The 27,154-nt window shown below is 36.6% G+C and overlaps 2 protein-coding genes across 3 annotated transcripts; one reads left to right on the top strand and one right to left on the bottom strand.

Annotated features, from left to right (window-relative positions):
* The first annotated feature begins 4,174 nt into the window (after positions 1 to 4,174).
* On the top strand, positions 4,175 to 12,468 carry LOC116022304. Its single transcript, XM_031262947.1, has 16 exons — positions 4,175 to 4,339; positions 4,573 to 4,703; positions 4,843 to 4,937; positions 5,036 to 5,149; positions 5,709 to 5,813; positions 5,925 to 5,996; positions 8,159 to 8,271; positions 8,542 to 8,682; positions 8,927 to 8,995; positions 9,180 to 9,267; positions 9,406 to 9,477; positions 9,584 to 9,684; positions 10,392 to 10,509; positions 11,427 to 11,486; positions 11,868 to 11,978; positions 12,143 to 12,468. Exons 2-16 carry the CDS (start codon positions 4,595 to 4,597, stop codon positions 12,254 to 12,256), a joined length of 1,482 nt encoding a protein of 493 aa, XP_031118807.1. The 5' UTR covers positions 4,175 to 4,339; positions 4,573 to 4,594; the 3' UTR covers positions 12,257 to 12,468.
* A 206-nt stretch (positions 12,469 to 12,674) lies between these two features.
* LOC116022305 (proline-rich receptor-like protein kinase PERK1) lies at positions 12,675 to 16,199 on the bottom strand. 2 transcript variants are annotated; one of them, XM_031262949.1, is made up of 8 exons: positions 16,053 to 16,199; positions 15,250 to 15,470; positions 14,955 to 15,163; positions 14,267 to 14,393; positions 13,987 to 14,058; positions 13,574 to 13,760; positions 13,179 to 13,311; positions 12,675 to 13,072 (listed from the first exon to the last, which is right to left on the bottom strand). In XM_031262949.1, exons 2-8 carry the CDS (start codon positions 15,401 to 15,403, stop codon positions 12,809 to 12,811), a joined length of 1,146 nt encoding a protein of 381 aa, XP_031118809.1. In that variant the 5' UTR covers positions 15,404 to 15,470; positions 16,053 to 16,199; the 3' UTR covers positions 12,675 to 12,808. The 2 variants fall into 2 exon arrangements, with proteins under 2 accessions (XP_031118809.1, XP_031118808.1); XM_031262948.1 differs by having other exon boundaries at positions 15,244 to 15,470; positions 16,053 to 16,198.
* Positions 16,200 to 27,154: the final 10,955 nt, after the last annotated feature.

The following is a 27,154-nucleotide window of genomic DNA, read 5'->3' as shown; positions in this document are numbered from 1 at the left end:
CAAGCATCTGGCTTGACCCAAGAAAACACTCTCCCGTCAGGTAGCTAGCGAGATCGAATCTCGTGCCGGTCATAAGGGAATAGAGTTATTTTATTTGTTATCATTGTGGCCGAGGTGCGGAACCTCGGTCACAGTGGCCAAGGCACGGGGCCTCGACCATGACCGAGGTGATGACCTCGGCAAAAATTGGCCGAGGTGACGACCTCGACCCAAATTGGCCGAGGTGATGACCTCGGCATATTTATTGGTGACGCTGCTCGGGGAGGTGACGTCACTCACCGCTTGAGGAGGTGACGCTGCTTGAGGAGCAGCGCCGCTTGAGGAGGTGAAGTTGCTCGAGGAGGTGACACCACTCACCGCTCGAAGAGGTGATGCTGCTCGAGGTGGTGACTCTGCTCGAGCAGGTGACGCCGCTCGAGCACGTGACGCTGCTCGAGGTGGTGACGCTGTTCGAGGTATCTGGCTTGACCCAAGAAAACACTCTCCCGTCAGGTAGCTAGCGAGATCGGATCTCGTGCCGGCCCTAAGGGACTAGAGTTTTTTATTTGATGAGGAGCAGCGCCACTGATGAGGTGACACCACTTCATCTGATGAGGTGACACCACTTCATCCAAGTGTCTCATCAACACCACTTCATCTGATGAGGTGACACCACTTCATCCAAGTGTTGGCAAGCATCTGGCTTGACCAGAGTCACAGGACTCAATAGAGGTAGCTAGCGAGATCGGATCTCGTGCCGGCCCTAAGGGACTAGAGTTTTTTATTTGATGAGGAGCAGCGCCACTGATGAGGTGACACCACTTCATCTGATGAGGTGACACCACTTCATCCAAGTGTTGGCAAGCATCTGGCTTGACCCAGGAAAACACTCTCCCGTCAGGTAGCTAGCGAGATCGGATCTCGTGCCGGCCCTAGGGGACTAGAGTTTTTTATTTGATGAGGAGCAGCGCCACTGATGAGGTGACACCACTTCATCTGATGAGGTGACACCACTTCATCCAAGCGTTGGCAAGCATCTGGCTTGACCCAGGAAAACACTCTCCCGTCAGGTAGCTAGCGAGATCGGATCTCGTGCCGGCCCTAAGGGACTAGAGTTTTTTATTTGATGAGGAGCAGCGCCACTGATGAGGTGACACCACTTCATCTGATGAGGTGACACCACTTCATCCAAGTGTTGGCAAGCATCTGGCTTGACCCAGGAAAACACTCTCCCGTCAGGTAGCTAGCGAGATCGGATCTCGTGCCGGCCCTAAGGGACTAGAGTTTTTTATTTGATGAGGAGCAGCGCCACTGATGAGGTGACACCACTTCATCTGATGAGGTGACACCACTTCATCCAAGTGTTGGCAAGCATCTGGCTTGACCCAGGAAAACACTCTCCCGTCAGGTAGCTAGCGAGATCGGATCTCGTGCCGGCCCTAAGGGACTAGAGTTTTTTATTTGATGAGGAGCAGCGCCACTGATGAGGTGACACCACTTCATCTGATGAGGTGACACCACTTCATCCAAGTGTTGGCCGAGGACTGGCCTCGGGCCGAGGACTCTTCTTTTTTTTTTTTTTTTTTTTTTTTTTTTTTTTTTGGTGTGACTTTGGTGTGACTCGGCGCGGGCCGAAGTGTGTGTACTTCGGCGCTGGCCGAGGTCACGCGGTACGTTTTTTTTTTTTTTTTTTTTTTTTTTTGTCGCTCGAGATTGGCCGAGGACTGACTTCGGCCAAATTGAAGACCATCAGCGAATTACATGTTTTTTTTTTCGTTGCACGGACTTTTCCTCTAGCTCACTGTTTCTTGCTTCCTCGCCCAGGTCGCACCTCCTCTTCTTGGTGTTGGAAGCTGAAGGCTCAGGATCTTCTTCCTTTCGCCACACATTGTCGGGTAGGCTTTGTTGCTGCTGGTACTGTCCCGGACACTCAACAAACGCTGGTGCTGAGGGAAAATGCATCATTCCCATTTCCTCAGCGTGACTTAGAATCACGCTAACCGGGTGAGTAAGCGGTGTTAAGTGCCGCGGTGGGGCGAGACGAGAATGCTCATCTCTTCCCTTCGTTGAGGGTGGTTGGTTTGGTCGTGGTGTCTGGCTGGGCGGACCTGCTTTATCAGGTCGCTCACTCTTTCGTCCTTCCTCCTCATCCTTCTTTCTCCTGTCAGCCTCTTCTGCGTCTGCGTACCGGTTGGCCGTTCTCATGAGTTCTTCATAAGAGCGTGGGTGGTGGGTGTTCAGTTGTTTGTGGAAATCGCCTGACCTCAGCGCCTGGATGAAGATGAGAATCGCTGCCTTCGAATCGAAGTCGTATACGTTGTTGACTTCTTTTTTCCATTTGCTTAGGAAGTCTCGCAGGCTTTCCCCCTTATCCTGCTTTACCCCACCGAGATGTGAGAATGGTTTCTTATGTTGTATACTTCCTGAGAAATAAGACAAGAAACTTTTGGATAGCTCTGCGAAAGTTTGAATTGATCCGTCTAGGATTGTGTTAAACCAATCTTGAGCAGTCCCGTCCAGAGTGGACAAGAATGCTCTGCACATTATGGCATCGCTTGCCCCGATCATGACCATGGCTGCCTTGTATCTTGTCATATGGGTACGTGGATCTGAAGTGCCAGTGTAGGCCTTGATGGCGGGTAGTTGAAAGTCTTTTGGAAGAGGAACTTCCATTATGTCAGGAGAGAATGGAGCGGCCATTCTTACCTCCGGTTCTGGTGAGTGTTCTCTTGCTTCTACTTTTTTTTTCAAATCATCTATCCGCCTTTGGAGTCTTTCCACCAGGCCTTCCTGTGGTGTTTTGTGTCTAGTGGAGTGACGCGGAGCCAATCCACCAGATTCGCTCATCCTTTCTCCGGATGGTCGTTTGGTTACTGTCTTTCCTGCCATCCTTTCTCCGGATGGTCGTTTGGTTACTGTCTTTCCTGCTTTCCTTTCTCCGGATGGTCGTTTGGTTACTGTCTTTCCTGCTTGGGCTCGGGGACCTCTATTGGAGGATCCTTGCACCCCCTGAGTTCTGTTTTGCCTTGGAGATTGCACTTCTTCCTCCAGAGGGGGTGGTGGCGGTAAGATCTGGCCTTGCATTTCTGCGACTAGTTGGGCCATCGTCGCCGCCGCCTGTTGGATGACCTGCGCTGCTGCCTGAAGGTCTACCACCTGGGCGGGAGCAGCAGTTGCTGGGAGGGGAGTACGGCCACCAGTATGGTTGTCGTTGAGTTGGGTACGGAGGTCACCTTCTCTGCGGTTGTTGTTGTTGAGTTGGCTGCGAAGGTCACCTCCATGGTTACTACGAAGATCACCGGAGGGGTGGGCGTGACCCTTGTTCATCTGACTAGGTGTGTGCGAGCTGCTGGATCCAGATACCATTGATAGTGATGAGATGAACTGAGTGGTTTTTTGATTTTGTGATTTTAGCCTGAGATCTGATCTCGGCTCTCAATGAAAGCACCAATGACGGTAATAATGGGTTACCGGGTATGTAATCTGAGTATTATTGAAGTAAGATGGTACAGTGTTTGAGTACTTGAGAACAGTATTGAGCGTAGTGCTCAGTGTACTTGAGAACAGTATTGAGCGTAGTGCTCAGTGTACAAGTGAATGTAATATCTATTGTTCTCGTAAGAAGTGTCCGAAGCCCCCCCACTATGTGGTTGTGAGCCTCTTTATTCCTTTCAGTTCAGTGACCGTTGGACATCAATACCCGAGGTGTTGAATGCTGAGGAGCTGAACGTCTGTCATCAATGCTGAGGAGCTGAACGTTGGCCATCAATGCTGAGGAGTTGGACCGTTGCGCATTGATGCTGAGGAGTGAGGTGTCTTGGGTAGTTCGACGGTTCCGGGTCGGGTACCCAATTACACTGTCACAACCTTACAAGTTACAGCTCTATGTAGTAGTGACTAGTGAGTGCCCAAAAAGAGAAAAGTAAATTAGACAAAAGAGGAGCAGTAGTAACCTGTAACCCAGACAATTACAGATTCTTCTTTCTTTTTTTTTTGAAACAATTCTTCTACTCTTGTGTGTGTGTTTTTTTTTCTGGCTGTTAAAGTAGGGCGTAATTGATTTTTTTTTCTTTTTCTTTTTGAAAACAGGGCGTAACTGATTGGGAAAACGTAAGTCCTAATTTTAATTCATTTAATCATATTTTAATTTTGAACGCTTGATAGATATTTTACACGCTCGAATCATTTTTATTTTCATTTTGTGGTGCCGGCGGTTAAGGTATAACGGAACAGACGACTCGCGCGCGTGCTGTTCTGGCCTCTAGCCTCTAAACCCACATCTCGTATTCTTTCTGCCGTGTCGTTGTGGCTCCCCAGGTTTTGTCGGCCGGCTTGTCTTCTAAGTTTGTAACCTGCAACGGTTCTCTCCTCTCTCTCTCTCTCTCTGCGCCTTTAATGTTCAGTACTGCCATTTTTATTTTCATTTTTGTCCATTTCGAAACAGTAGTTTGAGTCCAATCTCTATTTTTCGTCTTCTTCATTGGATTATTGTTTCCTACCCACACTGTATTTCTCAAGTGTTATTGCATATATCCCTCCTGTATGGTTTGATTTTTTGATTGATTAAAAATTAAAAAAAGAGTGCTGTGCTAGGAGGTGCTGTTAATCGAAATCAATGGCTATGACGGAGACCAAGAATGGCAAAGAGGTGATCCGATTGGAGCGCGAGTCTGTAATTCCAATCCTCAAGCCTAAGCTTATCATGACTCTTGCCGATCTCATTGGTAATTCCTATTGCTAGCTGCTTCCTCTTTTTCGTGCTGCATTTCAAAAATTATTCGTTTTTCTTGTACATGTTAAAATTGTTTCTTTCTTGATTTATGCGCGGAGGTCCTACTTCCTTCCTTATTTGCCTTTTTGCAGAACATTCTTCTGACCGTGCTGAATTTTTGAAGCTCTGCAAAAGGGTTGAGTACACAATTCGTGCCTGGTATCTCTTGCAGTTCGAGGATCTCATGGTAATACTATCTGTTTTCTTGTAACTTGCTCCACCCAAATAACACAATTCCTTCTCATTTTGCTTCTACATTTCCTTGTCATTATTGTTGGATTGCAGCAACTCTACTCCTTATTTGATCCTGTGTATGGCGCTCAAAAACTGGAACAGCAGAACTTGAATTCAGATGAAATTGACATTCTTGAACAGAATTTCTTGACTTACTTATTTCAGGTAGGATAACACCCTCTGCCTAGAATACTATGGGGTTCTTGGGTTGTACAACTCTGTGTAAGAGATAAAAAAAAATTACTTACCTAAGTTAAAATTTTAGTATGATTAGGGACACTTAGCTTCTTTAATGGCCCTGGACATAAAACTCATGGCACTCCTGCTACTTTCTTACAATATTATTCCTTTAATCAAAGAAACTCTTCATTCCATTCTTGATGTCAAGATAATTCTCTGCTTGTTTTCTCATGTATTCCCGTATGTCTACTCCTTGGCCCCTACATGTTCTGATTTTTGTCTGAATTAATTATATTCTATTAGAGGGAACAAAACCATTCTATGCCAAATGACAGATTATCATTTTTCCCAATAACAAATTTATGATATCTTTTCCTACTCTGGTAGTGTCATATTATTAAATTTGTATCATCATCTAGTAGCTTTGATCCCTGATTTTCCTCTATTTGGTTGGGTGCTCAGCAGAGAAGGAATCTTTGAAGTTCTATGACCTTCTCATTCTTTTCCACTCTTCATGATTCTCTTTTCTTTTACTAATGTGCAGATAATGGATAAAAGCAACTTTAAAATAGCAACTGATGAGGAGATTGAGGTTGCACAGTCCGGGCAGTATCTTCTAAATCTTCCCATCACAGTTGATGAATCTAAGGTTTGTAATTGCATATCTTTGTTCTAAGAACAATTGCCACAGTTTTACACTTTTACTGTATTTAGTATGTGCTGTCTATGCAATTTGAGTTACAATTTTTGGTGAGTGCAGCTTGACAAAAAAATTTTGAAGAAGTACTTTGCGGAGCATCCTGCGGAAAATCTGCCTGAATTTGCTGATAAGGTATTTGTCTAGTTATCTGGAAAGTATAAAGTTCTATAAGAAGCTTTAGCCTATGTTATAAAGTTCTAAGAAACATTACTGCTTTATAGTCTGAATAAATTTTGTTTGCTACATTGATGTGAATATAAACATCATATTTGATGTTCAATGGCAGACATTTACAGTTTACCTTTCTCTTATCTGAACTGTTAAACAATAAACTAACTAGAAAACTCAATTAGTATCTGTATATATTCTCTGTGATATTCTTATATTCTTCATCATATGTACATAGTGTAGAGCTATTTATACAAGAAAAGAACTAACCCTAGCCACAAATTCCTAAAACCAAAACCTAGGGCTAAGAGCAATTCTCTCAACTAACACCCTATTTCTCTAAAACTCCCCCTCAAGTTGGAGCATAGATTTCAATCATGCCCAACTTGTTACATATGTATCACATGAACCATAAGACTCCACATCTAGAAGCAAAAGTCTTGAACCACTTGAACCTTCGAACCACGTTGTGCCAAGTCAGTCAACAATACACCTCGTCGCACCAACAAAGCTTCCACGAAGCTACAAACCAGGCCAAACACCACAATCACAGTGCACCTGCCTCTCACACCCCGCACCCTTATAACGCTGCCTAACACCACAGCGCACCTGCCTCTCAGGCCCCTCCTGAACCATTCTCCTCCAGCCGCCGGCCTTCCACAATAGCCGCGGTATTTGCCAGGTCCGCACCACTCCTGGCACCTGTGCTGCCAACCACTGCAACACCCCTGTTTACTCACATTGAACAAGGACCGACTCATACCCTGGCACTGCTTTGAATATGACACTAACCCCATACTTAATTAACTTAAAACAAGCGACAAAAATACGATAAACCAAACACAAAACTTATTGACATGATAAACTAAACATCCCAAAACAAAAAACCTACTGCAACTTGCTGCCCCATTATTTATTAGCTTCATCCTTCTCCAGGGACGGTCATTTTCCAGCACAGACCTACTGCTGTCTGTGCCATCTCTTCCACTATCTCCATCATAAACTGCCGGTCACCACCAATTCCAAACCGCCGGTCACAACCACCATCATCTACTGTTGTTGTCCACCACCTACTGCTTCTGTCCAGTGTTGGTAGCATGGCTGTTCACGGCACAAACGACACAAACCTGGAGAATACCCCAACAAAACTTCTCACTCTTCACCTAGGTTGAACCTCCTCTTCACGGCGCGACTCCCGGTGTGATCGCCGTCGCACAAGATCACCAGAAAAGGCCTCACGCGCCGGCGCGTGGTCGACGGAGCTTCGGTCAGCGGCGGCACGTGGCGGCTCTGTTGGCTGCTCCGCTTCCTCGGGCGTCGTCGCCTCCCTGCGTAGATCAATGTCCACTGGGCTTTGATACCATGTTAAACAATAAACTAACTAGAAAACTCAATTAGTATCTGTATATATTCTCTGTGATATTCTTATATTCTTCATCATATGTACAAAGTGTAGAGCTATTTATACAAGAAAGGAACTAACCCTAGCCACAAATTCCTAACACTAAAACCTAGGGCTAAGAGCAATTCTTTCAATTAACACCCTATTTCTCTAACATGAACTACCCCATGCCCATCAACATGATTAGATTTATTGTTGAAAACTTGAAATTCATGTGATTGTCATCTCCACCAATTAGGTACTCTCCCCTACCTTTATTGTCTTCGTTTCTTGGATATTTCCCTCTATGTGTGGAAGCATTCTCTTCGTTTCTTGGATATTTCCCTCTATGTGTGGAAGCATTCTCTAGTCATTAGAAGACTAACCCTCTATGTGTGGAAGCATTCTCTAGTCATTAGAAGACTAACTTTCATCTTGATAACAACAAATTTGTTGTCTGTCATGTAATTTGATAATCATGATCTTCGTTTCTTGGATATTTCCCTCTATGTGTGGAAGCATTCTCTTCGTTTCTTGGATATTTCCCTCTATGTGTGGAAGCATTCTCTAGTCATTAGAAGACTAACCCTCTATGTGTGGAAGCATTCTCTAGTCATTAGAAGACTAACTTTCATCTTGATAACAACAAATTTGTTGTCTGTCATGTAATTTGATAATCATGATGAACATGAAGAGTTTGGTGATGCTACTGAATTCTTGTCTGTGTTTTTAAACAAATTTTCAGTATGTAATCTTCCGACGAGGAATTGGTATTGACAGGACAACTGATTACTTTTTCATGGAAAAAGTTGACATGCTGATTGCACGCTTGTGGGGTTGGCTTTTGAAAAAAACAAGGTAAGTGATGTTTTGCAGACTTTAGTTTGATTAATTAGATTACTTGAACTTACTGACGTTGAATTATGAATGAGGTCTTCTTGTCTTGACTCATAGTGGCTATGTGTAAGAGTTCATGCTTTTTTGTTCCCCTCTTTTTACTTGGTCCCTCTTGTGTCTATAAAATCGCAACTTATGCTTCCTTTCTTCCCCGCCCCCCCCCCCTCCCCAAAACCCCCACCCTGTTTTCTGGGATGGGGGATTTGGATGGGGAGGAGTGTATGGTTTCAGGTTAGATGCATTGTTTAGGAGATCAAAGAGATCAAGGAGACGACAAAGAGAAGACCCAAAAAAAGATGATGAAATCATTGATGATACTGTGGATGAGGACTTATATGTTGAACGCATCCGTATCGAGAATCTGGAAATCAGGTTTTAATTGTATCCAACTCAAAAAACATTGTCCATATTCTTAGCAGTGATGCCAAATTGTAGGGTCAGTGGGTGGGAATAGTTTGAAAGCCATATACAAATGTGTTAAAACTATTATTTGTAGGGTACTAGGGTTTCTTTTTTATGATTAGACCTTAATCCCTTTCAGCTTTTATGCACAACTATGTTAACTTTTGAGTTCTTGACACAAGTTATAATTTGATGTTTAATTTTCTCCATGCAGTTTCCGTAAACTCCTTAGCAAGATTACAATTCAAGAACCAACTTTTGATAGGATAATTGTTGTTTACAGGTACTTACTCTTGCTTCTTTTACCATACTTTTTGAAGCACAACTGATTTTAATCTTTTGTTACTGTAAATTCCATTATTTGGATTTTGGACAGAATTATTTCAATTCTTTCTGATGTTAAGTGCACATTAAACAGCTCTGTTATATCATATTGTCATTAATGAGCTACAATGGTGATTTTCCAGACTAGCAAGTCCTAAAACAAAATCAGAACGAGGAATATATGTGAAGCATTTCAAGAACATTCCTATGGCTGACATGGAGATTGTCCTGGTGAGTATATTTTGTTTTGCGCTTTTGTAACTTGAGCATGCTCTGTATGTGTTCTCTTTGGTGTACTTCTAACTTGGTTCTGCATGACTGTCACCTTGTTCCATCTGATTTAGTTCCCCACTCTACTTTCTTCTGTAGCCGGAGAAAAAGAATCCAAGTCTCACTCCAATGGATTGGGTCAAATTCCTGGCTTCTGCTGTTGTTGGGCTGGTTAGAAACTTAACCTTTTTAAATCTAAGCGCAAGCATCAGTTTTGTTTTAAAATACATTTCCTTCTTTTTCTCCTTGATGCATGTATGTTTTGATGTTCTTTCAGGTAGCAGTTGTGGGTTCAGTTGAATTGCCAAAAGCTGATCTTTGGGTCATGTTTGCTATTCTCTCCACTGTGATTGGATATATTGCAAAGACATACTTCACGTTAAGTGTTCTCCTTGTTATTATTACTCCCTCCTCCCCATTATGCAAGCGGCAATTGTGTTTGGCACAATTTTTAAGAAAACAAATAATGTGTGATTTTTTTTTCTTCCAAATTTGTCCTTCTAAAATGAAGTAAATTTGGGCCTACTTCGAAAATTTAAAAGAACTAAAGGGTAAATTGGGAAAAGTTAAAAAGTATTTAAATTAGGAAAATCAACATTATTTTCAGTTGGACTAAAAAAGGATAATACAACAAATTAAGTGGGATGGGGGAGTATTATTTTAATATATATTACATATGGACATGTATATTTATATACATGCAGTTATTTGTTACTATCCTTATTTCTTATAATGGTCACATCCTGTCATTTACTGGATTGAATTTGGGAATATATTTGTTGGGTAAAAAAGTATCCCAGTGTCTAAGTAAGGTCAACATCTTTCTATTCTGTGTTTCTGCTCCTCATCTTTGTTTAATTTGATCTTATAATAATAATAAACACTATGGCACAGTCATTAACTTTATTTGTTCTTGTGTCCATTCTGCCTGCATTTAGTCTAATGATATGTCCTGGTATCAGTTTACATTGACCTCTCTGGTTGTACTGACCTTTTTGTGTAAATGATAATTTCATTGCTTGTACTCTACTTTCATATTATTGAAATTGTTGATTTTGAGTTAGATCCTCTCAACCTATATACAGATTCCAACAAAACATGGCTACATATCAGAACCTCATTACACAGTCGATGTATGACAAACAACTAGACAGTGGAAGGGGCACTCTACTCCACTTGTGTGATGACGTGATTCAACAAGAAGTATGTTCCTTTTTCTATTATTTGTTTTTTGCCACTTAGATGACTAGGTTGCCAACTGCGAGGATCTAGTTTATACTAGTAAATTTATTCAAGGCTATGACCAATGTAGTACTTGTTTGGCACAGATTAATCTGGGACTTATTGATATGTTCTTTATTATTAGAATTGATTTATTTCTGGCTTTGTTCTTTTGGTTTTAGGTAATTGTTTCCTTATTCTAGATTAGTTTAGTTAGTTTCTATATTAGCTTATTTAGTCTCAATAAGTTTCCTTTGTAAACTTTAGGAAAGTGTATTAGTCTCAATAAGTTTCCTTTGTAAACTTTAGGAAAGTGTAACTCTCTTCTATATAAAGAGAGGTTTGCATTGCTAATTAATCAAGCCAGAAGTTATAAAGAGAGGTTTGCATTGCTAATTAATCAAGCCAGAAGTTATAAGAAACAAGGAGAAGGAAACTCCATAAAATCCTCTTTTATCTCTCTTCTGTTTTCTGAGTCCAGCGCCTCTCAAACCATAGGCAAAACAGTACCGACCTCCACATCTTCCTCTCGCCCCTTGACACGTGCCTTTGCCCGGGAACATAACCTTATCTACTCCAAAAAGTAGAATCTGCCCTAAACTCTAAAAAGTTTAAAAGGCTTTAAGGGGTAGAAAGGAGGTAAATGCATCTTTTTAAGGGAGCTCCTAGTTGAGGTTTTTTTTTTTTTTTTTTTTTTTTTTTTNTTTTTTTTTTTTTTTTTTTTTTTTAAAGGTCTATTGTTCAAGAAGCACTACAAGAGCTGAATGGTGGAATAGAATCTATGTAGAATGCTGAGTCAGTTATTTGTGCTGATTTTTCCATGATCTTAAATATGGCCTGAAGTATTGGACAAAATTAACTACTGTTACTTTAATAATATCATTGTTTCAAATGCACAGGTAAAGGAGGTTATAATCTCATTCTTCATATTGATGGAGCAGGGGAAAGCTACCTTGCAGGTATCTTCTTTTTTCTGTTCTTTCCTTATTTGATTATATTTATCTAAACTTAAACTCCGTTAAATAAGAATAAATAAATCCTTAAGAAGTACCTTTCTTTATATTTTTTCCATAGTTCAATTTACATATAGCTGACCGACATCTTTCAAGTACATAAATACAGATTTCAGAGTGTATTTATGTTATTGTTTCTCTAGAGGAACTGAAAATTGAGAATAGGCGTGAATGGCCAATTTCAAATGCTTTGAGGCAGGGTTTGTCTTCGTTATTTAGGCAAAAGTTGGAGAAAAGTAACTCTTGAAAAAACACTTGTGCATGTTACGCTAAATGTTGCATATAAATTGAAGTATGACCTGAAACTCTGAATGATGGTCATCTCAGGATCTTGACCTGCGCTGTGAAGAACTAATAAAAGAGGAATTTGGTGTAAGCTGCAACTTTGATGTAGATGATGCGGTTCAAAAGTTAGAGAAGTTGGGCATTATTACTCGGGTAAGATGGCTTTGTTTTTTCCCTGATTTAGGCTGGATTTAAGTTGTGGCTATTTATTTACTTCAACCTAATACTTGCGCATGCCAGCAAATCAAATCAAATTATATATATATATATATTGATAAAATGTTGTTGTTGTTGTTGTTGTTTTATGATGAATGTAGGATACAATTGGAAGGTACTTCTGTGTAGGTCTTAAGCGAGCTAATGAGATTATTGGGACTACTACAGAAGAGCTTGTCCTCAAAGCCAAACAGGGAACCATTGCTTCTTCTTAAATCTTGATGATGTATAGTCAGTCAGTGGTCTACTACTACTGGAGAGAAGAGATAAGAAGACCTCCCTCCCTCCCTCCTATTTCAAGTGTTTAGGCAAATTTGAGGATCCGAATCACAGAAGAGATAATGGATTGAATAATAACGTGTGTTTGCTCTGTACTGTACTTTCTGTGTCAGCTTTAGCTTTTTCTTTGCCACTTCAATCTGTAAAATCTTTTTTTTTTTTTTTTTATAAGACACAGAAAATCTTATTTCTTTAAATGATTGTTGTATAGCTACTAGCATCTTGGATTGGATGAAAACCAGCTGCTTTTAAGCCTTGGTTATTATTAACTGCAAAATCTTATAGAGAATGAGAGCTTTAATTTGGAGAAGAATCAAATAAACTTTGCTGTAATATTTATTTATTACCCACAAATAAAATGAAAATGATTGCTTTGAACAAGATTAATTCTTCTATAATAATAATAATACATTTATGAGAAGGGAAAAATAAATAAATAAAATAATGATACAGCTGCTGTTTTTTACAATTATGGAACAGCTGGCTGGTTATTTTAAAGCCCTGAAAAGCTGGCTTCCAAGGGTCACAACTGGGGTTCCTTCCCCCATCATAGTAGTCAAGCTCATTTCTTTCTCAAGTATGCGATCCAATTCTGTCACCACATAACTCATCCCCGCTCGCCTTTCACTTGAACCCTCCACACAACGAACCATCAACTCAACAAATTCTTCCATGCCTTCTGCCGTGAAGCTATTTCCCAATTTTTTATCAATGATGCTCGATATGCTGCCCGAATCTTGATGGTTTTCCACCTACAAATACACCACACATCATGCATCATGCATATATAATATATATATATATATATATATATATATATATATATATAATAACAATGCAAATAACGCTTGTACCCACCCATTCAACTATGTTCCCATCTCTGCTCGAACACAGTAAATCCGTTGCTTCCTGGCCGCTTACTAGCTCCAAAAGAAATACTCCAAAACTGTAAACATCACTTTTCTCTGAGAAACGCCCAAACTCTCTTACCCTACACAGTTCAAAACACAAACACATGATGCCTTATATGGAAATGAATAAGTAGGATTAGTTTCTTTTCATAGAGAAGAGGATGATCTCATGCTGCTGATATCATTCATTATCAACATCCTTTCATAATTCAATTACATATCCTTCTCAAGAGGAAAAAAGCAATCTGGGTAAATTTATCCTATCCATAATCTATCCCTTTACCACAAAATATTAATCAAAGAATGCAGGCCAGGACAATAGTACAATACTAGAGAACTTACTCTGGTGCTAGGAAAATTTCATCAGCTGTGATGGAAGAGGATGGGCCTGCAACATCAAATCTTCCAAGAAAATTGCGAACTCCTGCATCTGCCACCTTAGCAATAAAGTTTTCATCTACAAGAACATTCCCCGTCTTGAAATCCTTATGAATTAAACGAGGACTTAGGGAGTGAAGATGCTCCAAACCTGCTTATTATGTTATTACAAGTAAAAGCCTTGAAATAAAACAAAATAACAAATAACCAAGAAGAACACAAACCAACTCATAGTCATAGCCACAACTTTTTATGGAAGCTTACAAAAGAATTTCGTGAGATTAGGACTGATATGGGGGTGGTATTTCTTTATCAAAAGAAAAGATAAACCGGTACCAGGAAAGCCAAAAATGCTCACTGATTTTGCAGAGGATCACCTTTAGCTGCCCCTATAGCTATTGAAAGCCTATGCTTGAATTCAAGCCTCTCCCGTGAAACATGAGCAGCACCTGCAGAAGCAAGTTAACCCAAAGAAGTTCAATGCCAGAAATAGTGTCAAATGGCTTTTTTGACAGGGCAAAGGGATGGTGGTCAAAGGCAATGACAACATAAAACCCACATATTCTTAAACTGGTTCCACTCTTCAAACAAAGCATTGGAGTATAAAAAGAAGACAATGACAGGAGGACAGAGGGAAGTTTGACTTTAAATGATTACCATACAAGTGAATGGATACACTCCCATTCGGTATGTACTCATAGACAAGTATCTGTTGCTTGTTTTCCTGGCAGTAACCCAAGAGAGTGACTAAATTCCGGTGTTGAATAGATGAGAGATACCGAGCCTGATAGAAAAAAGCAATCTCAGGAGAAATCACAAAATGGTGAAGATAGACAGATTCAATTCATTCTCTCTCTCTCTTTATATAAGTACATTGCACTAACTTTGTTGCACTTAATAGGATAGGTGTTTACTGCATCATAAGTTCATAATAGACAGGAAAAGAAAATAATTGGCATGTTGGAATTTATGAGTTGTTAGGAATATGTTATCATTCTGCTGATGAGAGATATACGGTGAAGAGGCCAGCACAAAAGACTACTTCATTCGGTTTTTTAATCTCATTTCTAGAATCTAATTTGGCATCCAAAGGAAGAAATATAAAGAAAACACATACACGATACAGTACAATAGCATACAATTGATTCAAAGGGCAATAATATCAGCTTATCCAAAAGTTCAAGAACACAACTAACAAATACAGCTGTGTTAAAAAGGATGAATAAGAAAAAATTTCAAGTAGTTTGTTTGAATTTTCACTTTGGCCCTGGATCTTAGAAATCTATCAATCTATTAGATAAATGTTTGCTACTGAAATGCCCAAACAAAAAAAAAATGCCCATACCTCATCAATGAACTCTTGAGTAGGGGAACCTGGCCGCTTTTTAATTGCTACAAGCATTCCATCCTGAAGCAAACCTTTGTACACCTCTCCAAATTTTCCTTGCCCAATTAAATTCCTATCACTAAAATCTTTGGTTGCCAAAGATAGTTCTTCCAATTGAAAGCATCTTGCACCCCGTAAGGTCAACTCAGTTCCAACTGATCTTCCAACTGCACATTATAAAATAATTAAAAAGGCAAAATCAGTGAAAATAGATGCTTTAAAGTTTTGTTAGCATAGCATAGATTACCATCACCCTGAGCAGATGGATCAGAAGATCCGGTCTCAGAAGTTCTGGAAATTCTCCCGCGAAGAGAAAGCCAGAAGAAGCAGATGATAAGTAGAATGACCCCCACTAATGTTGCGGCTCCTGCAGCACCTCCTATAATTGCTGCAAGAGTCTTTGACATTTGGTTTGAGAGCCAGTGGAGGCGCAAAGTTGACAAATCTTGAGATATATACTAAGACGCATTGAAACTGAAACAAAAAAAGAAGAAAGTATGGAGGATGATGAGAGAAAAGAAGATTGAAAGTATGGGTGGTGTACATAATAAGCATAAAGGGGGGAACAAAATTGCAACTTTAAGCAGGTAGCCTGCCTAGATTGGGTGTGGGTATCCCAGCACACCACTTATCTTCCAATCATACTTTAAAACTTCAATCTACTTAGTGTATATATTTATTGGGTGACACTTAATTAAGAAAAATAGATAATAATGTGGTAGGAACAGTTAGTTAATTTAAGAGTAGAGAATAGTGAGAGATTGTGAATGGAAGGCATATATTAATTCATAGGATGGATGAATGGATGCGTAATCCCCTTGGCTTGATCTCATAACAGTTTGTAAGAATGCAGAAAGGTGAATTTAGCAGTTGAAGAATGAATGAATGAATGGTATGGTCCTCTTTGCGGGGATTGGCAGAGATAATTCAGCTGAAACTGAGATTTCGAGTGAAGAAAGAAAGAGTAGCATATGTATGCATTTGTGAATGCAGATTATTGAAAAAAATGATGAAAGAAGAAAAGCAAATTGAGAAAGAATGAAGCAGAAAGCTTACCTGAGAGAAGAAGTGCAGAAGCAGAGATCCCGAACTTGATTTGGTAGAGAGAGTAGAGTGAGACTCACCCACATTCAATCAAGGGAACACAACAATCTGAATTTCAAACCTCCTATCCTCCACTTAAGTAAACACACAAATAGATCCCCACCCCACACTACCTCCCTTGCCTTCAATTCCTTCCCTGCCCCCTCGCCCTGGGAAACAAATCACCTTCCCCTCTATTCTTCTTTTTTACCGTTCCTATACCGTGAACAGCGGTCTTGTCCAGCACAAAAAGCCGTCGTTTTAATAAGCGGGAGAAACGGGCTCGCGTAAATTTCCGTAACTGATACTATAGTTCATCTCAAATGATACTACGGTGGGGTTGGATTTATACTGCAGTTAAAAGGGAACTGCAGTTACTCGGAACAGATGCCTTTCATCCGTCTGGAACTGCAGTTTTGTTGAACTGATAGGAACTAGTTGCCGGAAGCCGTTTCATCTGTTTGTTTTCATTAATCAAACCTGCATGGTTTTGTCACTTGGACTACAATGTTTGGTGGAACGCGATCCATAGTAAAATTTGCGTCTTTTTTATCGTTGTATTATACTTACTTTTCAGCGAATCACCCATATTACACTATCCTTATTTTTTATTGGGTCACCCAACATAGTTATTTGATTATTTTATTGTCATATATCATTTTTAAAATTAATGGGTAATAAATAGGTGAAACATTTAACCACATACTTTCATGATAAGTCATGCAACGCCACGTCTCGCATCGAGTATGAACTAAATTCGACCAACGCCCAACACTATGATTCAATATTTTTTTAACCATAATTATTCACTATTTATTGTGCTAATATATACTCCGTAATAAACAATAAATTAAAAAAAATTATTGATATGTCAAAGATTTTAATACAAATTTTTTTGTCTGTTGAACTTTATATTCATCAAATAAATTTTTCCAACTAAACACAGACACCTTTATTTCATTTTTTTTAATATCGAAGGAAATTTATAGCCACCACCTAAAAGTGTGCATTAGATAAACATTATTTTTATGTAAAACATGCAAATCACACAAAAAAAAAAAAAAAGAAGATAAATGGTAGATATTAATTGTTAAAAGCTCACAACTGCTTCAATTTAGGTGATTCATAAGTAATTGATTTAAACCATCATAAGCATCAAATTTGAGCCCTTGTGTGGTTATATAATTGTTTTAAAAAAATGGACAGGGAAGTTAGGATGTCCTTGGCCTGTTGTGACTGTACATACATGCGTATTAACATTTTTATAATGTTGGAGTAGAAAAATAACAAATGTGATTAGTAGTAGTTAGTTCATATTATGTAAGTAATCAATACCGCGACGCACAATTAATTTTATAATTAAGAAGACAACAAACATTTGTTATGATGTTTTATTTATTTAAAAAATTAATAATAAGAAGAAGAAAATGGTGGGGGAAGAGCAAATGATGAAAGCGTAGGTGTAGGTGGAGAAGGAAGAGGAAACAAACAATGCCGACAGAAAGGGAGCTGGCGCCGACACAAATTCCAGGCCAGGGGCTGAAGGAGGAGCCAAACCCTTTTTATTATTATTATTATTTTAATTTAATTACTCCACATTAACCACTCTCAAAAATATAATCTAAAATAAAACAACACGTCCCCCTGTCTGTTTGTCTCTCTCTCATTCAACTAAATAACTTTAGTTGCACTAACCCAACTAAGATAACAAGAGATTCACATTTATAATCACAAAGTTACGAATTTAAATTTTTGTCCCCTTAATTTAAGATGGTTAGCTGTGACAAATCTAGTACTCCTTCTGTCTCATTTTATCGGTCATACTTAATATTTATTTGTCAAACAAACTATTTTTGTTTGTTTGTTTGTTTTTTTTTTTTTTTTGCGTTTAATAGGACTTTTAGTGTAATTTCTAAATATATAGATTTTGTATATTAATATTAAACTTGAAAGTATGAAAAGTTGAATTAAAAATAACTTTAGTCAAACCTCATTAATCGAACCAGACACATAAAATGGAACAAAGAGAATATGATTTACTTTATTGTGGTCTTGACAGGATTTACCTACACCCAAGTGTTGTGAGGTTTCTCTCGTCATCAGAAAAAAATTAATAGCTTTAGTTCGTACATTTGGCAGTAGGAACATAGTAACATCTATAAGAAAAATGACATTTGTGCTTCTTTTTTCAGATTCAAACATCAAAGGTTGAGTTTCAAAATTGTGGGAGATAGGGTTTATTTTTGTGTATTTTTCTCATACAAGATCAACACTTTTATAGGCCCCACTATTGCTAAAGTGGAAACAAAGAAATCTGCCTTTTTTCCGCGTGCTAGAGATGCAGGTGCCGCTGGCGCGTAAGCCAGCATTGTTGTTGTTGTTGTTTTTTTTTTTTTTGGGCGTTAGAATCCTTTTTTGTTTTTTTTTTCTGTCTTTCTCATTTTTGTCTCTCCTACATTGCCTTCTTAAAATTGTGATAAAATTCAACATTGTGATTATGAAAGAGAAAATGGGAGGGGAAAACAAATCTGATTTTTTTAAAAAAAAAATAATTATAAAAAGCAACTGATGAACACTTGTTACAACCACGCGGGAGTGGCACGAGTGGGCTTTGGAGTATGTGGGACCCATTTATTGTTTCAAAAACCTCTCTTACAGACCAACTAAATTCTTATCTCTCTCTCTCTCTCTCTCTCTTTTTGAAAAAAAAAACTATATAAATTTCATTAACCAAAATCCAAACTCAAAACGTGAGCAATGGAAGGGAAATGAACAGTAAAACAATCTATACAATCAAACTTGGACAAAGAGCCAAGTACCTTGTGGTTTGATGGCATCACTGTTACCATTCCAAATGGAAGGTCTCAGGTTCAAGTCCCATCCTAATTAAGGATGTTGGCATTATCATGTTGTTTGAGAAATGATGTAGTAGTGCCGTAGTGGAGACTGGAGATGCTTCGAAAGTTTATACTCTCTTTGACTTAGGGGGGTGTATTCAATCACAATTAAAAGTCTACTGGTATTCAAAAAGTTACTGACTTTCACAAACTCTGTCAGAATAGGATTTCTATAGATTTTCTCTTCATTAATATAAATAGATGAAATCCAACCCTCCAACCCCAAACTTTTCAACATTCTCTACCGACTTTTTTTCCTCTATTTAAACTAGGCAAATTTTTCATCAATTTTACAGTACGTTTCAAATCTTTCATAAATATTTTTTTTTTTATGTTCAATCAAATTTTTTGTTGCAAATTTTTTAATTTATAATTTTTAAATTTTATTTAATTAACATGTTTATAATTTTATATAATTATATGTTTATTAATTATTAATTTTTATATATATATATATATATATATATATATATATATATATATATATTATTTGTATTAAGTTGAATTTTTTAAGAGATTCTTTATTTATTTTATAGTAATTATAAAGGGGAGATACTCATCAAGAAAAGAGTAAAGGTAAAAATAAAGTTAATGGAAATTATGCATTATGGCACCTCAGGAGAGTAACGAGTTATTACAACTCATGGTTGATGCCATAAAAAATGGATGGCGTGATAGTAGTGGAGGTTTAAGCAAGTTAACTGTGGAGAAGAGGAAACCAATGCCAATCAAAGATAATTGTACTAACATGATGAATATTTTAATCTGTACTTTTTTTTTTGAAGCAAAATTTGTACTTTTTCATTCTAAACATTTTGATAATTATATTACTCAGCATTACTTGTTTCATTAGTTCAAGAGATATTTTTATTAGTTATATTTATAAAAATTGATTATATTTTCGTTATGAATAATATACTCTATTGTTGTGACATCAGTATTTATTATTATTATTTTTTTACAATGCACTAATTTATAGATAATATATTAATAGAAGTTATGGAATGTTTGTGAAGGTGTATTCAATTTAGAGTTTTAATGACTTTTGTAAACTTTTTAATATGAACAAAGTTTTTAAAAGTCTATAAATGTTTATACTATGGATATTTATAAACTCTTACAAAGTTTATAAAAATTTAAAAGATTTTATGAAAGTTTACAAAAACTCTACAAAAGTAAATTAAAATCCATCACTTTAAAAGTATTTAAAAGTTCATGAAAATCGTGATTGAATACACCCCTTAGAGTTTAGCAACTTTTACTACAAAACCTGAAAAAAATATTAATCATTACTCTATTTAACTACTTAACAACTACTATTAACCTCAATCTTTTTGGTCATGCCTAATCAGCTATCTACTTTTAGCATTTTCTTGTTTAACTCATCAAATGTATTCACAAATACAATTTTCCGAAGGCCCATTAGAAAATGACTTTTTACCTTTATTTATATATATATATATATATATATATATATATATATATATATATATATATCACACAAACAAACAAGCTTACATGGTCAGATGGTCTACATCAAAGTTTGAATATTTTTTTCATTTGAGTGATGAGAGAAACCAATCATTCGAACCAAAAAGACTAATATGTTACTCTCACTAGGAGTTGAATTTAGAATCTTGTAGTTACCAAGCCAGTAATTCAATTAACTTGACTAGGATTATTCATTTTGAATGAGATTTGAGTTTTTATCGTTGTGAACAAAGTAACAAGTTCTATAAAAATTTATTTTAAATGCTAACTCATATTGATTTAACTTTAACTAACAAAACTTGATATAATTATTAGATATTGTGAATTAGGACCCTAAAAAGTGTATTTTATATTATGGTTAAATATAATGATTTGTAAATAAATTCGGATAGAGAGAGAGTGTGTGTGTGTGTGTCTCTCTCTATATATATATATGCGATCTTATGAGAATCCCCTCTCCATGAGTCAATGAGAATCGATCCCATCCATTTGAAAAATATATTTATTATTGAGATTACTTGAGAGATTAAAAGCGCGCGTGTGCATACATTATGATGTGTGCATATTAAACATGTCCCTATATTACACATGCTTAATATGCACACACGCATTTTTAATCCCTCTAATTAATCTCATCCATAGATCTATTTTTAATGGATGAGATTGGTTAAAGTTGATTCTCATATGATCACAATTATATATATATATATATATATATATATATATATATATATATATATATATATATATATATATATATGTATGTATGTATGGGTTCCTGTGCTGTTGCTTAGGTGCGTAGTTTTCTTTCTTAAGATGTGTGGTTTGTGTGCTTAAGGTGTGTCAGTGTTGAAACTTAAGGTGCGTCAACCTAAAGTTTTAGGTGCGTAGTTTTTTTTTCTTAAGGTGTGTTGCTTGTGTGCTTAAGGTGCGTCAGTGTTGAACATAAAGTGCGTCAACATAAAGATTTAGGTGCATGATTTTCTTTCTTAAGGTGCGTGATTTATATGCTTAAGGTGCGTCAATGTTGAAACTTAAGGTGCCACATTTTAAAATTTTAGGTACATCGTTTGTATTTTTAAGATGTTTCGTTTGTGTGCTTAAGGTGCGTGGTTTGTGTACTGAATGTGCACCATTTAAAAACTTTAGGTGCGTGATTTGTGTTCTTAAGGTGTTTTGTTTATATTCTTAAGGTGCGTGATTTGTATATTTAAGGTGTGTCATTTTAATGTTTAAGGTGCGTAACTGCACAATTGGACGAAAAGTTATACCCGCACGTGAACCATTCTCTATATATATATATATATATATATATATATAGCATATTATAGTTGGGAGTAAATGACAATCCATAAAAAACAAGTAGATGAATAACAAATAGAAGCAAAGAGTATAAAGGGGAAAAAAGAAAGGCAATATATATAGTAGTGGTACACTGGTACTACTACTGCCGACTGGCAAAACGGCTGCCTGTTGCCCACGCCATGTGCTCTGCCTTTCCCAATATTTCTTTTTTCTTTTTCTTTCTTAGCTCCGGCCTCCCATTTCAATAAAACAAAAAACATTGAAATAATACAAACACCTAAACTTTTTTTTAAAAAAAAAAATTAAAACAATTACACATCAATCTTCAACTTCTCACCCCTTCTTTCTTGAAAATTAGACGAATGTTAATCACATAAATATGTTATGTTTGTACTGATACTTACAATAATACTAATTTTATATCAACTTATTTTTCTATAAAATTGTCAAAGCCTCTTTGTATACAGTTGTGTACTTCAACGCATATGGAAACAGCTCATACCCGCTTATCTACCATAATAATGTATTTATTATTTAAGTACCTGATCGAATATTTGACATCTATAGCTCATAACTCTCATAATGTTGAATTTCCCAAGTGGAAGATATTGGGCCTATGGTGTTATCATATTTCATCTAAAATAAGTCCCAGACCGACTTTTGCGATAGGCCCATTTTGAATTTAGCCCAAAACACTCCATTCAAATAAACCCAATCCGTCTATAGTGGCAAATGTGCATGAGTCCACCTTGCAAGGTGGATCCAAGTTTATGTTCACAATTTAAAAACTCTATATTCATAAATTTAGAATTTTATGTTCACAATTTTAAAATTCTATGTTACAATTTTAGAACTTTATATTCATAAGACCAAAATTTCACTTTAGTCTACTAATTATAGGGGTCATATTAATTGCAGTCCACGACTTTCAAAACTGTTAATTTCATACCATAACTATTCAATTTTTATCAATTTCAGTGACTTCGGCCAAATTTGTCGGAAAATACTAAACCCTAAAATAATGAGGGCATTTTAGTCATTTCACACCTCTTCAGTCTTCTCCGGTTTCCGACGAGCTACCAGGGCTTTCTTCATTTTGAAACTATAGCTGTATCGGGCTTTCTTCATTTTCTCCTTCTCTTCCACAGCATCGGCGGCCGCTGCCACCATTATATCCTCCGCCAGCTCCCTACTTTTCCGGCACCACTACCACCAACTCCTCCTTGTCGCCGTTCCCATCCCCATTCGACGACCTAACTCCAACGCTCACTGCCGCCGACATCCGTGAGACTGCCTACGAGATCTTCGTTGCAGCATGTCGCACCTCCACCGACAAGGCCCTCACCTATATTCCCTCCACCGGCAAGGCCTTCACCGAAATGAAGAAAGCCATGGGCCTTCGATCCAGCTCTAGTTTCAAAATGAAGAGGCTCCGGTTTAAGGATGGGAAGGACTCGTAGCTTTGCGCTTAGTGATCTTCCCGTTGGGACCCACTTTTTGCCGCTTCGAGCCCGCAGGGAACCCCTCCACCGCCACCGCAGCAGCAGAACGAAATTTGGCCGAAGAAGAAGAACATACATGTGAAATTACTAAAATACCCCTCATTATTTTAGGGTTTAGTATTTTTTGGCGAATTTGGCCAGAGTGACCGAAATTGATAAAATTGAATAGTTATGGTATGAAATTAACAGTTTTGAAAGTCGTGGATTGCAATTAACATGATCCCTGTAGTCAGTGGACTAAAATGACAATTTGCTCTATTCATAATTTTAAATCTCAATATTCACACTTTTTGAACTCTATATTTACAATTTTGTTATATAAATTCAAAAATTGTGTTATAATCTTTAACATAGAGTTATGAAATTGTGAACATAGAGTTTTGAAATTTTGAGCATAGAATTATGAAATTATGAATATATAGTTCAAAAATTGTGAATATAGAGTTCAAAAATTGTGAACATAATGTTCTAAAATTATGAACATAAAGTTCTAAAATTGTGAACATTAACTTAGGTTTACCTTGCAATGTGGATCCGGGTCCATGGCATAACAACTTGTCTATAGTGAGCAAATTACAATCGTTATATCGTGGCACAGTGCATTGTGAACCCTAGTCCAAAACGACGTCATTTAACTAAGTTAGTGGAGAGTTAATTGAATAATTGGGTCTGTTATGGTTATTAGGCTCAATTCATAGATCAAAGTGATGGATTATTTTGTTAGGCAAATTAAATTGTAGCCTATTTAAGTTATTAAATTCTAGGCTAATTTAATTTGAGTTTAAAATCTAAGAAGTTATATGTTTTTGGGTCCTTTTGTTTTGCTAGCTTTAAAAGCTCGACTCATTTTGATTTTAGATTTGGGCTTACTTCTTTCATTTTTTTTTTGGATTAACCCAATTTCTTAAGATCTTCTTCCATCATTTGGGCCTATGTTTAATAAAGGTAAACCCTCGTTTTTAGCTCACAATTGCATAATTCCATTCTTCTTGTCCAAATTTGAAAACATATATTTGCTCAAATTTGCTTTAATTTCTAACCATGTGAACCATCATTATATTCTCATTGGTCATAATTATAGGCCATGAAGTGCGTTTCTAGAATATATTGACAAGGATGGGTAAATCAACTCTCATACCACAAAACATGATAGGGTTTTGTTCGGTTGCAATTGTTGTTGCTAAAACTTAATGCCTTCTAGAAATCCCTGAAGGATTCATTTTCTAAAGACACAATCTGACTGCCTACAAGCTTTAAGGATTTTTTCAGCCATACACAATTGTGTCCTAAACTTTAGTTATCCAAATACTCCAGGGCAAACCTCATATAACTTTTGGCCCAAACAACAAAGTATGTTTCACGTGTAGATATAAAAGGCATTGTTCATGTGCATGCCACACCCTGAAACATCTTGCTGAAACCTATGCGAGCAGCACAATGTTGTCTTCAGGGGGAGCAACAACATATATTATTGGTCCAGAAGACCACCAACTCTTACAAATCCTGAAGATTAAACGCATAAAAGTTATGGTTGTACTATTTTTCCTTAACTAAGTTTTTTCGCACTGGGTTTTCTTAGTATAAGGTTTTTAATGAGGCAACCAGGACTATATATGAGTTTATAAATATCATGTACTTTTTTCTTCAACTAGGTTTTTCCCACATGATTTCCTAATGAAGTTTTTAACGAGGCATGAAAGTATTTGAATATAACATTAATGTAACATGTACTCTTTTATTATCTAAGTTTTTCCCACAGGGTTTTCCTAGTGAAGTTTTTAACGAGGCATGAAAGTATTTGAATATAACATTAATGTACCATGTACTCTTTTATTATCTAAGTTTTTCCCAAAGGATTTTCCTAGCAAGTTTTTGACAAAGCAAGATCGTGAACAAATAATGTCAAAGGGGGAATGTTATGAAATATACTTATTGTAGCTAGTATTATGATTAATGTTATAAGTAATTATATATATGAACTTCCCTTGGTATTGTAGGGATGGAATGATGAATAAAATAATCTATTTGCTTTGTCTCTTACTTTGTCTTTTACCTTTCTCCTGCAAATCCCCTAATAATATTTGAGCTAATGAGTTTTACAACATTAACTACATTTTAATTGTAATTTTCATTTGTTATATTAATTTTGAGATTTATAATGTATATGTGTGACAATAATGATTTAAATTTATCAATAAATTGATACTAAATATGTTTTATAATTCAATTATGAAAAATATTTTAAAAGAAAATCTATCTAGTCAATGTAAGATAGATGCTCAATTGCATGTTATCGCATTCAAATTAATTTAGAAATACATAGAATTTATCTAATTAAAATAAAAAAAGTATTTATAAATCTCATATTAATAAAAAGTGATATGCAATTTATTTCAGTCATTTCATACTTTATCATAAATATATTTTTCTATTGCATTTTGAAGTTTTTTAAACTTTGCCCCCCGATTCCACTTAGGTTGTGTTTGGAAACCTGGAAATTATTTTCCAGGTTTCCTTTGTTCGGGAATGCTTGGAAATTGTGGTCAATGGAAAATAATTTCCGTTGATCAAGGAAAATAATGCCATTTTTCTGGAAAGCAACATTAGAAATTTTTTTCCGAAAGTAATTTTTTGAAAATGGGCTACACGGACAAAGCAATGAAACCAGTGCTACAGTGGTCGGGATGGACACCTGATTTCCGAGGAAATCTGTAGCGTTAGTTTTTATTTTTATTTTTTTAAAAGAATCTTAAATAAAATAATTAAAATTTTTAATTATACAATTCTACCCACTTTTCATAAAATAAACCAAACACACAAAGACAATTTTTTAAAATACATCCAAACACTGAAAATGAAGCTATTTTCCTAAAAATAAAGCATTTTTCATAAAACATTTTCTTGCTTTCCAAAATATTCCTTATCCTCCACATAGGAGGATGAGGAAAATGAGAAAAGTTCGATGATTCGAATAAGGGTGTGTTTGGTAACCCGTAAAATGACTTCCAGAAAATGTTTTCCAAGTTTTTTGTGTTTGGCAACGTCCGGAAAATGTGGTCAACGAAAAATGTTTTCCGTTGACCAAGGAAAATCAATTCATTTTTCCGGAAATTGACTTATAAAATTTTTTTCCGTAAGTCATTTTACGGAATCGCCAGAATAGCTGTTTCGCATGTTTTTAACCAAAACCAAGCCATATCACCTATGACCATGGACCAAGGATGTGAGAAAACCGCCTGAAACCTCTACTACATTTTATTTATTTATTTTATAAATTCTATTTTTTTATTAAATACCACTATTTTAATAACTATTATAATTTTTATATTTTAAATAAAACAATTACAATGTTTAATTATACAATTCTATCCATTTTTCAGAAAATGAACCAAACACACAAAGACAATTTTCCATAGGGGTGTGCAATTTACCGAAATTTTTCGGTTAACCGACCGAACCGAAAATTTCGGTTAACCATTCACCGAACCGAAAAATTCGGTTCGGTGAATGGTTAAAGGAATCTTGAAACTTCGGTTAACGGTTAATTCGGTTCGAAAGGTCGGTTAACCGAATTTTTATATATATAAATAAATAATTAAATATAAATACTAAATACTAATTAGATTGAAGAGTTGAAGTTATGGATGTTTGAATATTTGAAGTTATGGATGATTTGTATTTTATTTTAATTAAATTTATTATTTTAGGTGTTATTTTTAGAATTTTATATTTTAGGTTTAAAAAGTTTGGTTAATCGGTTAACTGACCGATTAATCGAAAAAAATTTCGGTTCGGTTAATTCGGTAACACATACTTCGGTTCGGTTAACGGTTAAAGGTTTTAAAATTTCGGTTAATTCGGTTCGGTTAAAACGGTTCGG

This window comes from Ipomoea triloba, chromosome 6 (assembly GCF_003576645.1).
Source record: "Ipomoea triloba cultivar NCNSP0323 chromosome 6, ASM357664v1".
In the NCBI taxonomy this organism is placed as follows: domain Eukaryota; kingdom Viridiplantae; phylum Streptophyta; class Magnoliopsida; order Solanales; family Convolvulaceae; genus Ipomoea; species Ipomoea triloba.
This window is presented reverse-complemented; position numbering and strand designations above follow the sequence as displayed.